The sequence below is a fragment of the Nycticebus coucang genome, chromosome 13 (assembly GCF_027406575.1).
Source record: "Nycticebus coucang isolate mNycCou1 chromosome 13, mNycCou1.pri, whole genome shotgun sequence".
NCBI classification, from domain to species: Eukaryota; Metazoa; Chordata; class Mammalia; order Primates; family Lorisidae; genus Nycticebus; species Nycticebus coucang.
Genome location: NC_069792.1, coordinates 79,548,643 through 79,563,723, shown reverse-complemented (window position 1 = coordinate 79,563,723; position 15,081 = coordinate 79,548,643). Strand labels below are relative to the sequence as shown.

Sequence of the window (15,081 nt, the reverse complement as noted above, 5' to 3'; positions counted from 1 at the left end):
AATTAGATATCTCTGCACAGCTATGTAAAATTAGCACTTTGGTCTGCATGAAAGATAAAATACAGAAATCATTGAACTAAGTTATTTGAGTTTTTTAAAATTTCTTCCTTGCTTCTCTCCTTCTCTCTCATTAGGAAAATAAACATGATAAGGTTCACAAAGAAAAATGCAGCCCATTTCATTACTTACCTTGTCACCTTGTGGGATGAGATGAGGGTGTTAATAACCTTAGCAAATAATAAAACTCCATTTAGAATGATCTGTATTTAAAATCAGATCGCAGTAAATGGGGACCTGGAAAATGGTGATTTGGGTCTTAAATCTCTCAAGATTTATGGCAGAATTTTTCTTTCTTTTTTTTTTTAATTCAAAAAAATTTGCTGAAAACATAGAATTCTGTATTGAGTTACTTGTTTGCCAAATTGTATCTTAATGAGTGGATGGTGTAATTACAAGAGTTTGAGAGTCCCAGAGAGAAGGCCGTAATGTGGCCTAATCACATTCCACTGACAAATGATTCAGGATGGATGTTTGACTCTAAATGTAGAATTTAATGATCTGCAGGGTCCCAAAGTCCAAAGAAACTAATGAACTAGCTGGCTGTTATTAGTCTTCCTATGCCATGGTTCTTGCCCTATTTATGTAGGATGTTTTGAGCAATTGTTAGCTCCTACTTTTCAAGATGAAATGTAGAAAAACGTCATTAACCAGTACCCAAAGTCCCGCAGTTGACTTTGAAAGGAAAATAAAATACGACAAGGAAATAAATTTACCTCCTGAATTAAAGGAACAGATCAAAACCTCAACAGCTCCTGGAGCGTGTGGTGCCTTTAGTGCGCGCTCAGTTCAGTCCGTACCTGGGCTACACTGACAGGTCTTCCTGAAGTGATTCTGGGACCACTGCTAGATGCTCAACCAGCAAGAAGAGGCTAACTGCTCCCCGAAGTCTATTTTGAAATGAGCATGGACTCCTTATTATAGAAAGACAAGATAGGATGCATGGGTTAACTGAAATTTGATTAGGAGGTTGGGCCATAATTCTTCTCTTTCTCCTATTTTTTTTTTTTTTTTCATTGTTCCATCTCTCTCTCTCTGTCTTCCTTACCTTTTTTTATCTGGAGAATTAGGGCTGAGGAGTAGAATCACGACTCGGAGTGCCATCATTCTTCAAATTTGGCTTGGGCATGACTCTTACCAAATCTCCTAAGGGTCTTTTCCTCACCCTGTGCTATGGTTTTACTTTCTAGATTATTCAGGACAGAATATTCAAGCACATATCACGTAACAGTTTAATATGGAACAAACATCCTGGAGGACTGTTCGTACTACCACAGTATTCATCTTATCTGGGAGATTTTCCTTACTACTATGCTAATTTAGGTAAGTGAATTCCTTTTAGGGAGCTGCCCTCATTTACCCCTAAGATGTCATACAGAACTAAAGCCCCTTGATTCTTCGATTTTGTGATAGGGTCTTTGTAACAGTCTGCCTTGGAGATTGATTCCTGGAGCCCTGTTATAAGTGACATATCAAGTTCAAGAATTATAAATTTGCAGATTGTACATTTTCCTTTTCTTTCTTTTTTTTTTTTTTTTGCTTTTCTCCAGCAGAGCATTGCAAAATGAATTGTGTGGCTCTACTTCACATTTAGTAGAGTTATTTATTTATTTTTTTGAGAAATAGGCTCTCCAAATTATGGATCACTTTGAACATGGCAGTGGGTTAGCTATGATTTTAAGCCCCATCATATATAAGATGAAACTAGACAAGTCCTCTTTAATTTTTTTTTTTTTCACTATCCCAGCATCTCTATCCTATATTGAAGAAAAACTGAACAAAGTGGAAGGAAAACTAAGAATAAATGACAAGGGCAGATTTATTTATTCTTTCAACATTTATTATTTTCCTTTTACTTGCTATGCTAATAGATGTCAGGTGCTAGAAATAAAAAATCAAATAAGATATAAGCTGGGTCCTCAAGCAGTTTTTAGTCTAATTACAATAAGCAAAAGGAAGTAAGTAGCCAAGGGACGGAGCTCTGCAAGGGGCTCCTGCTATTGTCTTACACATTAGTGTGTTTGGAGCCCCAGCTGTTCTCATGTTAATAACATCTTAGACATTTTTCCTCATTTATAGTTCCAAATTTGAGAAATCCTGAGGTAATAAAGCATCTTGCTCTCAAGTTGATGTGGCAAAAAAACTCAAGATTTTCTACCTAAATGCTCTTGTTCTCCATAACAAGCTCATCTTTTTTTTAAGTGGTGTATGTTAGCTTGCAATTGCTAAGTGGAACCTAGAGAAATTCATGACCTAAAGCATCAACCAGTGACAAAGAGCCTTTTTTTAATCCAAACCAAACATATTTTGGGGATCATATCTAATTGAGCAAATGATGCATATAGATCAGGTAACTTATTTAGAAGTTAGTAATTGTCAGATTAAGGCAGAGTTGATAAGAATTTCTATACATTGCAAAGTATTGAGATCTACATTTGGAGTTAGCACATTAGAGGTGTGTAAATATGATGCTTCTTAAACCATTATCAGACAATCTCCAAGTAGTGGCTTAATCTTACTGTTAAAAAGGCAGTCCTTCAGACAGGATTATTCTTCTTACCTGTCAGAACTTTGTGGAGCTATTGGGAAGGTTAATTTCTTTCTAACATATAATTAAAGTTCTATTGGATGATATAATTTTCTCTATAAAATATTTGTATAATCCTTTAATATATAGAGTCTGATTTAACCTTTATCCCATCAATACCAAGGCTTAACTTAAATGTCCCTGCACACTCTCATTCACATTTAATGTGCCAAATTAGTAGGCCTAAACTGATGAAGTTTTAAAAGGCTCTTCACCTGTCGAATGTCTTTGTGAGTTCTTATGGGGAAACTCTTTAAGGGGGAGGCCATCTCCCTTCTAGCGCTATGCTGGCAATGGTGTTTTGTATTTTTTGATCTTCTACTAAGGCTTCAGAGGTGTCAAGTGGTAGAAGTCTGCATCACTTTTTCTCTCAGCGATTCACTGCTCTGCAAAAAAGAGATTCTTAGAGTAAGGAGACTTCCTCTCCAGATGGGGTGAGAGGGGTGGGGTGGTGAGGACGGGGATGACGACCACAGCTGACACTTAGTGAGTACTTTGCTGAGTCTTATTCTCAGTGCTTTGTGAGCCGTAACTTATTTCATGTCATCCTCACACTAGCTGCACATGTTTGGTGCTATTACAACCGGGCCCACTTCTCAACGTGGAAACCGAGTCAAGTAATCTTTTTCAGGTCTCAGCCCTGCTCAGTGGAGGAATTGTGACCTAGATAATCGGGCCTTGATGTTCTTTTTACCTTTCCCACTAGCTAGTCACTCCTGGAAATACTCTTAGGCAAAACCCATTCATTACAGAATTAAGAATAAGACAGATGGAAATAGGGCGGCGCCTGTGGCTCAGTGGGTAGGGGTGGTGGGTTCAAGCCCCGCCCTGGCCAAACTGCAACAACAACAACAAAAAAAAAAAATAGCCGGGTGTTGTGGCGGGTGCCTGTAGTCCCAGCTACTCGGGAGGCTGAGGCAAGAGAATCGCCTAAGCCCAGGAGTTGGAGGTTGCTGGGAGCTGTGTGACGCCACAGCACTCTACCAAGGGTGATAAAGTGAGACTCTGTCTCTACAAAAAAAAAAAAAAAAAGACAGATGGAAATACCCTGGGAAAGGTAGCACATGTAGTTCAATCCGTATGAAGACAGAGTGACTAGAGCAGAGCCTTTCTTGAGAGTGGTGAGTGAGGGGTGTGTGTGTGTGTTTAGACATTGATAGTACCTAAAAAGCCAAAGACAGATCAAAGAAACATCACCAAGGGAGGCAAAGGACTTCAAAAGGAGAAATCCAGAAATGGACATTGATCTGGAATGTACGGAGGTCTGTAGACTCAGGCAGTAGTGAACTAGGAGCTTTTCACCTTGTTTTTGCCCTCTCAGGACATAAGAAGTGAAGGGAAACATGCTAGGAGGAAACATTCACTCCAGGACGGGCAGTGGAGCAAGGAGGAGTCATTTTCTCAGCCTCGTTTTCTAGGATTCATTAGGCTTCTCTTTCCTTTTCATTCCAGGTTTAAAGCCCCCGTCCAAATTCACCGCAGTCATCCATGCGGTGACCCCCCTGGTCTCTCAGTCCCAGCCAGTGTTGAAGCTTCTCGTGGCAGCAGCCAAGTCCCAGTACTGTGCCCAGGTGAGTGGGAGGTTGACAAAGCATCCCCTGGCTGCTTCCCTGCAACAGTCCCGCTCCCGGGACTCCCTGCTACTCCCCTTTCATTTGTCATGCCTCGTTACACCCTTTCCATCCACCTACAAGTTCTTGGAAGCAAAATCTGGCACAGTGAAAGGGCGGGTTACAGAGAGAACCTTTGCACTGGTGTAAGGTTAAAGAATGTTTATGAAACATACACACACACCAACACATTCTCTAAAGAAAATATAAGCATATGATTTTGTTTTTAAATGTCACAATGATGAAGTGACATCAGAAAGGCCCCCTGGGAATAACCGGGAAACTTAAGTGTCAATAGAAGAAACAGACTCATTGGTGTCGGGAGGTGTCAACGTTTATTTCACAGCAACCATGACTAATTATAAGACTGGGAGTAGAAGATTATGTCTACAATAACAGTATTTTTCAAATTACTGTTGCTCCTGTACTCCACCGATGGTTTTTCTGATGTGTGAATTAGTTTATGCAAGAAGGTTTACAGACGAGGAAAGAATGAAATCATGAAGTGTGCATTTTTGAACTAAATGCCTTTATTGGAAATTATAAAGTCACATAAAATCAAGCAGCCATTCTGGAGAATGCAAAATATGAGCTCATCCCAGTTCTCTCTTGAATTCCTTTATTTCTCCCACGTTACACAAGTTCACAGCAGATGTTCAGATGTTCTGTATACATTTTTATTTAATTTGATCAAAGTTGTTTCATTCACCATCATAAGATATTAGAATTTAGGAAACCACTGTATTCAGCAACCCTGAAACTACGTCTTTTTCCTGCAGCTTGCCCCTGTCCCCTGGACACAGTTTTCTTTAGGTTGTTCTTCCTGTCCTCTCTGTCTAGTTGTTGAAGTGACAACGCTCTGAAGGTTGTGTGAGGGTGGACTCACTTTCAAATTCGGTTTTGATATCTGCCCTTCTGTCCTGCTGAGATCTCCAGCTCTTCTTTCGCTGACTATGAGAAGAGGCTTTGGGTTGGGGCCCACATCAGTCCCACCTAACCCAGCCATCTAATGATCTCATCCATTTCAGATCATAGTTCTATGGAATTGTGACAAGCCCCTACCAGCCAAACACCGCTGGCCTGCCACTGCTGTGCCTGTCATTGTCATCGAGGGAGAAAGCAAGGTACGACTCGAAGGGGACCTGAACACTGCAATGGAACCCTCATTTCCCCGTGGGGCACTTTGGGAGTTAGCCCTCGATGACTTCCCCCATCCCTGGATTATTTTCTAAAACTGCACCTGTCTCAGAATGTTCTCCTCTTTGACAGCCATGGGCTGTGAGTCAGGGGGGCCTGGGTCTTAGCCCTAACTCCTGTGTAGCTTTGCAACATTGTGTGTATACTCAACCTCTGTGAGCCTCAGTCTCCTTATGTACAGAACAGAAATAATAATATATCCCTCGTAGGGTTGCTATTAGGATTCAGTGACTTCAGGGTCTGGAAATAGTTATCTTCTCATAAGTAACCAGGGCAATGATGCGCTGAGAGTGGGGTAATGCCTGAGCTTTGCCTCGCTGATTAATCTGAGTGAGTTGTAACTGTCAGAATAGTGACTCTTGCTCACATTTATTGATTTTGTTTGGGTTTCTCCCTCTAAAGATGGTTGCAAGTGCTTCCTGGCTGACTCTGGTTTTGTTCTCTGGTTCGCTCTGCCTAGAACTGAACAATCTGATCACCTCCCGGTCCTTCAGGGCCTCCATTTGCTAAAGCCGCAAATTGACACTTGATGCCGCGTATAATCAGGCCCCAGCCCCTTCCAACCTTCTCTCTCATTGCTTTCCTGTACTGACTCTGTGCCCTACCAAATTTGATCATTTAGAATTATCTGAATTGTGCTGTGTCTCTTCCTACCTTTAATTTTTGCCTTTGCCATTTGCGGTAAATTGGACCATTCTCCTTAACCCTTCGCTGCTGGTCAACATCCCCCTGCACTCTTTAGGCCCCTGTTCACATGCTACCTTCTCCTTGAAATCTCTCCCACTATTGGCAGTCAGAGGCCAGCTCTTCTTTCCTCCAGCTTCTGCTTGTTGATTTAGTAGTTGCTACTAAATGAAACTGAGATTCATGAAGCAATGTCATCTAAAAGGCTCCCTTTCCAGCCCCTGAGGGGTCAGGTCCTGAGAGACTGGCTATGCTTGGAGCCAGATTGACCAAGTGTCAATTTATTAGGGTGAACCACCTCAAGTTGCTTGGCTCATCAAACTGGCAATTTCATATGGTTTGACATAACGCAATGAGAATTTTCCCTGTTGCATGGACAAGATGATCGCACATTATCTGTTCAGAGCCTACTGTGTGCTCAGCATCGTCCAACAGGCTTGGAACGTGCTAGGGAATGTGACAAATACAGCTGCGGCACTCATGGGCTGGAATGATGCAGCTGTTGATCAGAGAGCTGTCCCGTGAGCATTTAATGAGAAAAGGTGAATGTCGGCATCAGCACACACCTCCCTGTGACTCCATCTCCCTGTAGGTGTGGTTCACACAAGAGACCGACACACAAAAACATGCTGCCTACAGCCCCTATGCCATGTCCCCAGCAGGGTAGCCTGTCACTGGAATGGCATCGTTCCAGTCCCAATGTCTCAAGCCCTGAACAGTGCTCAGATTCATGCCATGAGCTTTGGACTTTGGCTTTCTTTGGGGTTTTTTTTTATGCTTCCATGGGTGTAGGAGCCCAGATCTCCTTCTGGTAGATATGGCTTTCTTTGAGTATCTCAAGATAATCAGACTGTGACCAGGGCCACACTGGCATCTTTAGATAGTGTCGCATTTTCACACTCTGACTCACTGATTGGTTTTTTGTTTTCACGCTCAGTGAAAAGAGACTCCCAGTTTCCTTATTTACAAAACAGTGGTGATGTTAATAGTGCCTTTCTTGTGAGTGCTAGCAGCTTGTCACCTATACTACATCTCAGTCCCCGCAGCCACATTTATAGCCAGGTTCCCAGCCGTTGGTCCTATCCTGCACTCCCTCCACCGTGCCCACTGCTCCAGCAGCTGTGTGGCTCTTGTGCCTTATTCCTGATTCCACAGTGCCAGGATCCCGCCCTGGGGGCAGGGTCCTTTAAGACCTGTGGAGCTGATGGCAATCTGCTGAAGAAAAATAAAGTTAAAAGTGGTGAGAGATAAAAAGAACACACAGAATAGAGTTTTCAAAAGTGGGAACACAGGGGACCACTGCTAGCTTGTGGGGTTCTAGCAAAAGGCCCTGAGTGTTTGTTCCACCTAGCTTTTATTGAAGGCTATTATCTCAGTTAGCCCAGAGGGGAAGCTGAGGAAGGGAACAAAAATGTCAGCAGTTTCTCTGAGCGATAGTTCTTCTTCTATCTATAACATTAAGGGTCTGAGCAGCCTTGAGAAATCTGAAACCTGGCCTTGTGTGGGGGCAGCCTCCTGTCTGTGGTCACACACACAGATTGCTTGGGGGAGGGTAATCCCCTTTAGTCCTCTAAAGGAACTAAATGCCCCTGGAATAGATGCCCCAACAGCATCAATCTCCTCTGAAGAATTGGTGGAACAGAAGAATTTTCCTCTGATCTCCACCCCAGAGGCATCTTCTTCTGTGATAAGGGTACAGGCCCCCCTGCCCATATTTCAGGGCTCGAGCTATTCCTGCCCTGGCCAAATATAAATCCCCACAATGGGTATTTGCTTTGACTGTTGACTGGGCAAGGGACGGCCTGATTGATGCCCATCTCCCCTCCCCTCTAGGCCTTTCCCTTTTTCAGAGTGTTTACAGACTCAACAGGCTGTTTGCAAGCTGTATCCCTTATAGGCCAGGCTTCTAGCAAAAGAAGGAACAGCCCAGATAAGAAATTTAGTGGCTGGTTTTAAAGTAAACTAGCTAAACTGTTTTTATTCTACTTTGCTCAGCTTATTTCTATTTTCCCTTTTTCTGGGGGTGTTGCCCCATTCTGCCCTAGGAATTCCACACCTCATAGTGAAGCATTTGCACTGAAGTCCTGCTGTAGGCGCTGTATTCTCGGGAAACTTGGCTAAGGCTTGTTTTGAGGATTAAATGAGTATGCATATCAGGTGCTTAACCCTGTGCCTATTACACATACCCCGGGTCCCATATCCCTCAGCTATCCTCCTGAGGTATTGTAATGTTATGGTTGGTCTTATGGACTCTAGAGTCCGACTTATAAACAGTGCCATATTAATGGGGCATGGTCAAGGAGTGACCCCACTGAAGCTATTTTGTACATTTGCTTAAAGCAGGACAGAAGAAAGTGGGAAAACAAACCAGCGATGGAGTCAGCTCCTGAGCCCCTCTTTGATTTGAGACTATTTTAATCTCTGTACCTCAATCCCCTCTTCAGTAAATGGAAACAGTCATAATCCCTAATAAGGGAGTTGAAAGGATCAAACAATATGATGCTATACATATAAATGTACTGCTCAACACATTTAACTATTATGGTGTTTTGCATAATTATTTGTGTGCATTTTTATCTCCTCACTCCCCTAGATAATAAACTTCTTGAATCTTGATTATTTCTTAGACTTTCTTTTTTGAGACACTCTCATTCTGTTACCTGGGCTAGAGTGCTGTGGCATCAGTCTAGCCTACAGCAACCTTAAACTCCTGGACTCAGGAGATCCTCCCACCTCAGCTAGGACTACAAGCACCCTGCTAATTTTTCTTGCTTTTTTTTTGAGACAGAGTCTCACTTTATCACCCTTGGTGGAGTGCTGTGATGTCATAGTTCACAGCAACTGCAGACTCCTGGGCTCAAGGGATGCTTTTGCCTCAGCATCCCAAGTAGATGGGACTACAGGTGCCTACCACAACGCCTGGCTATTTTTAGGGATGGGGTCTCACTCTTGCTTAGGCTGGTCTCAAACCTATGAGCTCAGGCAGTCTACCCACTTCAGCCTCCCAGAGTGCTAGGATTACAGGCATGAGCCACAGCACTTGGCCAGTTTTTCTATTTTTAGTAGAGACAGGGTCTTGCTCTTACTGAGGCTGGTCTCTGACTCCTGACCTCAAGCAGTCCTCCCACCTCAGCCTCCCAGAATGCTAGTGTTACAGGAGTGAGCCCTGCCCAGCCTAGACATGTTTGTTAGTTCTGAAGGAGCTGGACTCCCACATGGTAGCTAAATATTTTTTAAATGAACTAGCAAGAAAAACTCAGTTTACTCAGGATTAAGTTTATAAATACATTAGTTCTTCTGATGCTAATCCATTCAAGAAGGTAGGTGAGGCAAGGTATTTGGAAAAAAGCCTCTAGTGTCTATAGTAGAACTTGACAGGACCTGGCTTATGGGGGTGTTTTACCTCTGTTAAGGAAGCAAGTTCAGAAAAAAGGAAGTATCTTTCTAAAACTGTGCTTGGGCAAATCATGGGGAAGAAAAGTCCTCTTCATTCTTCATTTAAAAACCTCCATGTCTATCCTTGAATTTAAAATTGATGTGTTTGCTGCTTTGGCTGCAAAATTGCATTTTGAATTTATGGGCCTTGTCTTTGCAGTTTTCCCCTGTAGGCTTAACAAGGGAAAGGTCAGGGCATTGCTAAGCTGGCAGCTAATGGTTTCTGCGTTAGTCAGTGGACATGTAAACAGTATCAGGAGAATTGCTTCAGGCTGAGATTTCTGAGCGCTGTGTATATGGGGTTGCAGATGGCTTTGTATTTTATTTTATTCCAAAAGCCCGAGAAAGAAAAAGAAAAAAAAACCCTGACCTGGTTGACAGATGTGTAGGAGCAGTCCCTGAAGCCATTTATGCTATAGAAATATCTCTTGAGCTCTCAGGGATGAGTTAGAGTAGGCATTTTCTACTCTGTAGTGTCCTAAACTCTCCCATAGCTTCACAGCCATGTAAACCACTGACCAGAGGGCTTCTGCTGTGAACATAGCCTGGGCTGCTTTGGGGTGCTCAGATCTGGGGAGGGTGTACCTTTGGGCCCTGGACAGCTGTCTCCTTTTCCCCTTTCCCTTTGTCTCCATCATTTCACTGGCCTTTGTGCCTTCAAAGTTGATGGCAGATGTGTCTTTCTCGGGCCTCCACATGTGAATTCAGAGAGGATGTCCTGTTAACATGACTTCCAGAGAAAGGCAGTGAATATGGGATTGGCGTATGTGTTCCCCAATTCACTTTTGAGGTCCTTTCCAAACTGAGACAGGTGTAGCCCACTGGTTGAGGGGCTCTGGATGATCACACCATCTGGGATGAAATCCTGGGTTCATCTTGGGTAAGATAGTTAACCTTTCTGTGCCTCAGTTTCCTCCCCTGTAAAATGGGCTTGTTATAAAGATGAAGTGAGATGATGGACATAAAGAAGATGGAACATTTCCTGGTATATAGTAAATATTCAAAAAGTTTAGTTATGGTGTCAGCATTCTTAGGGTTATTCTCTGGCACATCCAGCACAAAGATTTAAGCTGTGACTATTACATGGTACCCTCTCCAGCCTTAGTGTTTCCAGCTGATCCCCTCATCCCTACCCTGCCCCTTACCCAAGCACACACGTGAGTACACAGACACACACACACTTCACTCTGCCTTATCCTGAAATTACCCAATCTTTGTTCATATACCACCTTTACGATTTTCCTAAATCCTGGAATCCATGGACCACATGTGCTGTTATTCAATATTTTTCTTCAAACCAGCTTACTTTTCATCATCATGAAGTTATTTATAAGTAAACTTATTACTGCTTTTGATTGCCGTAGCGCCAAATACATGTGCATACATTTTTTCTAATCTGTGCTGAAACATACATTCATTTTTTTTAAAGTTTGTCTAGTCTTCCAGTGGTGCGTATCCCACACTTGGACTCGCTGCGTCATCCATCCACATTTTCCAGGCTCAAGTGCTAGTTCTGTCCTCTGTGACTTCACATCTACCAAGCCTTCTGTCTGGCTATTTCTATCAATACCTGGTGACTTCCTGCCCAACAGGAACCTGCTTAAATGCCACTGCTTCTATATGCGTGAGGCTTTCATATGCTCTCCCAGGCAGTTGGTGGTTCATCCTCCGGGTTCCTGGCATTTTTTTGTATCAAACCCAGACTGGTCATCTGCTTCTTTGTCTCCTCTACAGACTATGAACTCATCAAAGACTGGAATGTATCTTACTTCTCTTTATACCCCCTTTGACCAGCAGGGGGCCTGGCACATAGTAGGTACCCGGCACAAAGTAGGTGCCCAGTAAGTGTTGAACAAATACATCTGCATCAATGGGAGATGCAAGTCTTTTAGTGTTGAGGATGATGTGATAGTAGAACATTCTTTGTGCAGGTGAGGATGGGGGAATTTTCCTGGATACAAGACTCTTTTCCCTCATCCCCTGCCCTCTGCCTGCTTTCTACTCACTCCCCAGGTTATGAGCAGCCGTTTTCTGCCCTACGACAACATCATCACAGACGCCGTGCTCAGCCTTGACGAGGACACTGTGCTTTCTACCACGGAGGTAAGAACCCACACCTGGGAGCAGGAGGGCGGGGCCCATCAGGCTGTTGCCACAAGGCCCAAGGTGCCAGCCTTCTCTTGCCTTGGCCTTGGCAGACATTGAACACATTTTTTCAAACTTCCTTCAGAGCTAGTTTTAATGACCCCAGGTCATGTTAGCACCCGTGCCACCACCTGGCACCCTGAGGAGGGCACTCTCCCCTTCTCACAGAGAAGCTGTGTTAATTGGCTTCTCATTTGCATGCCTCTGCCTCTCCTCTCCTCTGTCTCAGGCAGGCCCTCCTTTTTTGTTTTTAAACTGTCCAGCTGTGGGCTTATGTGTAGAACCAAGGCGGGGAGAGCTGGGGCTCCCACACAGCATTATTTTGAAGTCATGCTCTCAGAACAAACAATCCCATCCTTTCTCAATTATCGTATTGCTTCTGTTAGGGAACACTATTCTGGGTTCTAAAGGCAGCTTTTCTGTCTTGGTTGGAAGTGCTCATTTTCTTGCACCCACACAAGAGCAAACGGTTGCACTTTAAGGCTGAGATGGAGATCGCTGCTATTTCAGATGTTCAGGTATTTGTGCCAAAAATAAGATTGCCCAAAGAATGTATGAGGAGGACAGAGAGAAGAGGAAAGATAGATAGGGTAGAAAACCAATTTTTACAACTCGAATGAGTATTGATCTGTGAAACCTCACTTGAAACTATAGAGGGGACTGAAAACAGCTGTATAAAAATGGAGTGTATCGGAAATACATTATTAATGGCAGTTGCTAAAAAGCATGGAGACTTAAGTACTTATGCCTTTTCCCTCCCTTTCTTTTTTTTTTTTTTTTGTTCATAACCATTTTCTTTTCAATTTAAACATCAGTACTTACCAGCTGACACTTTTCCTAGACACAGATCTTGTTCTAAATCAGTGGTTCTCAACCTTCCTAATGCTGCGGCCCTTTAATACAGTTCCTGTGGGGTCGACCCACAGGTTGAGAACCACTGTATATGGTCTGATGCCCACAAAGCTGGGACTTGGCATTGACCTACGCTGGTGGGCTCAGTATTTCTTTCTTGAAATTCCACAGATGGCTTTCAGTTGCCCCTGGATGGAGTTGCACAGGCCTTATATCCAAGGGCAACCTAAGTAATCCCAGGACAATGTCCTGGGTCTCACCTCGGTAAAATGCTTTTATTTAGCTGAAGCTCTATAAATACTGGTTGAATGAATGAGGGGCAGGGGTGCGTGCTGTGGGGATGAAAGGTGGACACAGCCAATTGTATCATGTGTAGGGCAGCAGGAGGAGAAGAGGCTGTTGGGGAGAAGGTAAGCTTAAGGTTCAAAGGGAAAGACAGCTCTGGAATCCAGGGTACAGGACGCTCCAGCTTGCATTTTTCTGCTGCTTCCTGCAAGGGAAGCTGGCATCACAGGGACACATTCATTCAACAAGTATTTATTGAGAGATTTCTTTGTTCTGGTCTCCATGCCAAGTGGTTTGGTTACATAGTTCCTGTCCGTATCCATCTGAGTCCTGGCAGTAAAGAAAATTCAAACCAGATAATTCAAATGAAGGGTTGGGGATTACATAGGGAAGTGTGAATGGGGCCAAAGGGCCCCACAAGAGATGGTGAGACTCCTGGTGAGTAACAAGAGCAGGAAGAAGCTCCTAGCCTAGGCCTGAAGGAGTGGGGAAGGTGCTTCCAAAGACCCCTACAGATGGCACAAGGAAGGAGAGGCCACATGAGATACCCTCCCATCAGTTGGTGCCGTTAGTATTGACCTCCACTCATGATGCATGGGTTACCATGACCAAATTACAGTTTTCTAGCAAATGCTGTCCGTCCTTTGTTAGCACTATGATCACGGAAGACATGGCTATTGTCAGGATTCTGGTGCCAAGTGAGACAAGAGGCAGGGAAGAGATGCATTGACCTCTCTCTGTCCTGCTTCCATTTTCTTGCTGGTGATGCCCATTGACCTGGCCTAACTACAACCAAATATCAGGGAAGACCAAGTATTGAAGTCCACAGAGTTCCCATATCCTAGGGCAGAGAACAGCCAGTGCAAGAAGAGTGGACAGTGGATCTTGGAGGGCAAACTTAGCAAAAGCAACACAGGGTCATGATGCAACAGAGGGTCAGGACGGCTACAGCATATACATAAATCATTACCCTATGACCTGAAGCATTGATTCATCTTATACCTCCCCTGGGCACAAAGCAATTAGTCTACTCCAGGATTTGTTTTTCCCCAGCCCACAGTGAAATAACTTTCAGCTGCTGTGATGCATCCTCATGCTGGCGAATTTCTTTTCAAAGAACAGCAATTCCAACCACTCAGTGCACGCTGGGAGGAACATGTGTTGTATGTGAAGTAATTAGAAGTCAACGTGGGTTGAAAATGATATGTAAATTTAAGAGGCTGGCAATCTGGTTTGCTTTTGCCTGATCATTGGAGAGGTTGTGTTGCCTAAAATGGTCATGGGCAAGGATTTCTCTTTTCTCTTTTTTTAGGTGAATAGATGTTGGTTCTTTGCCCCCCGTCTCTAAGGATTCTTAGCTTGTTTAAATGCCTCTCTGTAGCATCAAAGATAAATTTTTAAACAGCATCCTATAAAGGGTATTATAGTTGGTTTATAGTTATTTACATTTATCTGGTTTGCTGCAAATCCTCAAAAGACAGATGTTGGTTTTTAAGAGAAAAGGCCTTAAGCTGACCTTTGCCTTCTTTGATGTGCTAATAATCTGCGTGAAAGTGGAGCTATCACAAGCATCATAGTTTTATCTGAATTTACTTTTGAGCTCCTTTGAAATGACTTGAAACAGCTTTGAGATAGGAAGAAACTCAAGTGATGAAAACACCCCATTGGGTTCTGTAGTGGTTGCCACGGCATGTGTTTCGTTTTTAAAGAATAATAGAAAACCTGGACGAGTGCTGACAGCCAGGCTGGTTCTGTGACAACAGCCTGCATCACAAGCTGCCCCATCAGTGGACACCACTACTCTTGCCCTGCCAGTGATGGTGTGTAGGTTATCACGACCTCATTTCAGTTCTCTGGCAAATGCTATCCACCCCCTTGCTGCCTTTTAACTTTGAGATGCCCTGCTCCCCACCAAGCTTTCTTAACGCACAGTCCACCATCCAGCTTTTTTCCCCCAAGTTTTTCTTAAGAGATGACAGTGTATTAGGGTTTCCCAGAGAAACAGATCCCAATAAAATATGTGTGTGTGTGTATTTTTTTATATACAATAGAACCTCTATAAGTTGATCGCCCCACCCCACCCCAGGGACTGTAACAGCCTGTCAACATACGGAGGTGGTCAACACGAGGAACGAGGCACTGTACTGGTATATACATGTGGTGCATGTCTGCCCTATGAAGATTAGGTCAACTTAAAGAGGTGGTCAATGTAGGGAGGTGCTCTACTGT

The 15,081-nt window shown here is 43.5% G+C and overlaps 1 protein-coding gene across 1 annotated transcript in view; it reads left to right on the top strand.

Moving 5' to 3' along the window:
* EXT1 (exostosin glycosyltransferase 1) overlaps nt 1-15,081 on the top strand; it is a 294,565-nt gene that overhangs the window by 269,022 nt on the left and 10,462 nt on the right. The window contains exons 5-8 of the mRNA XM_053559448.1: nt 1,248-1,380; nt 4,097-4,215; nt 5,283-5,378; nt 11,584-11,673. Coding sequence (XP_053415423.1) covers nt 1,248-1,380; nt 4,097-4,215; nt 5,283-5,378; nt 11,584-11,673 — 438 coding nt within the window. The remainder of the gene's footprint in view (nt 1-1,247; nt 1,381-4,096; nt 4,216-5,282; nt 5,379-11,583; nt 11,674-15,081) is intronic.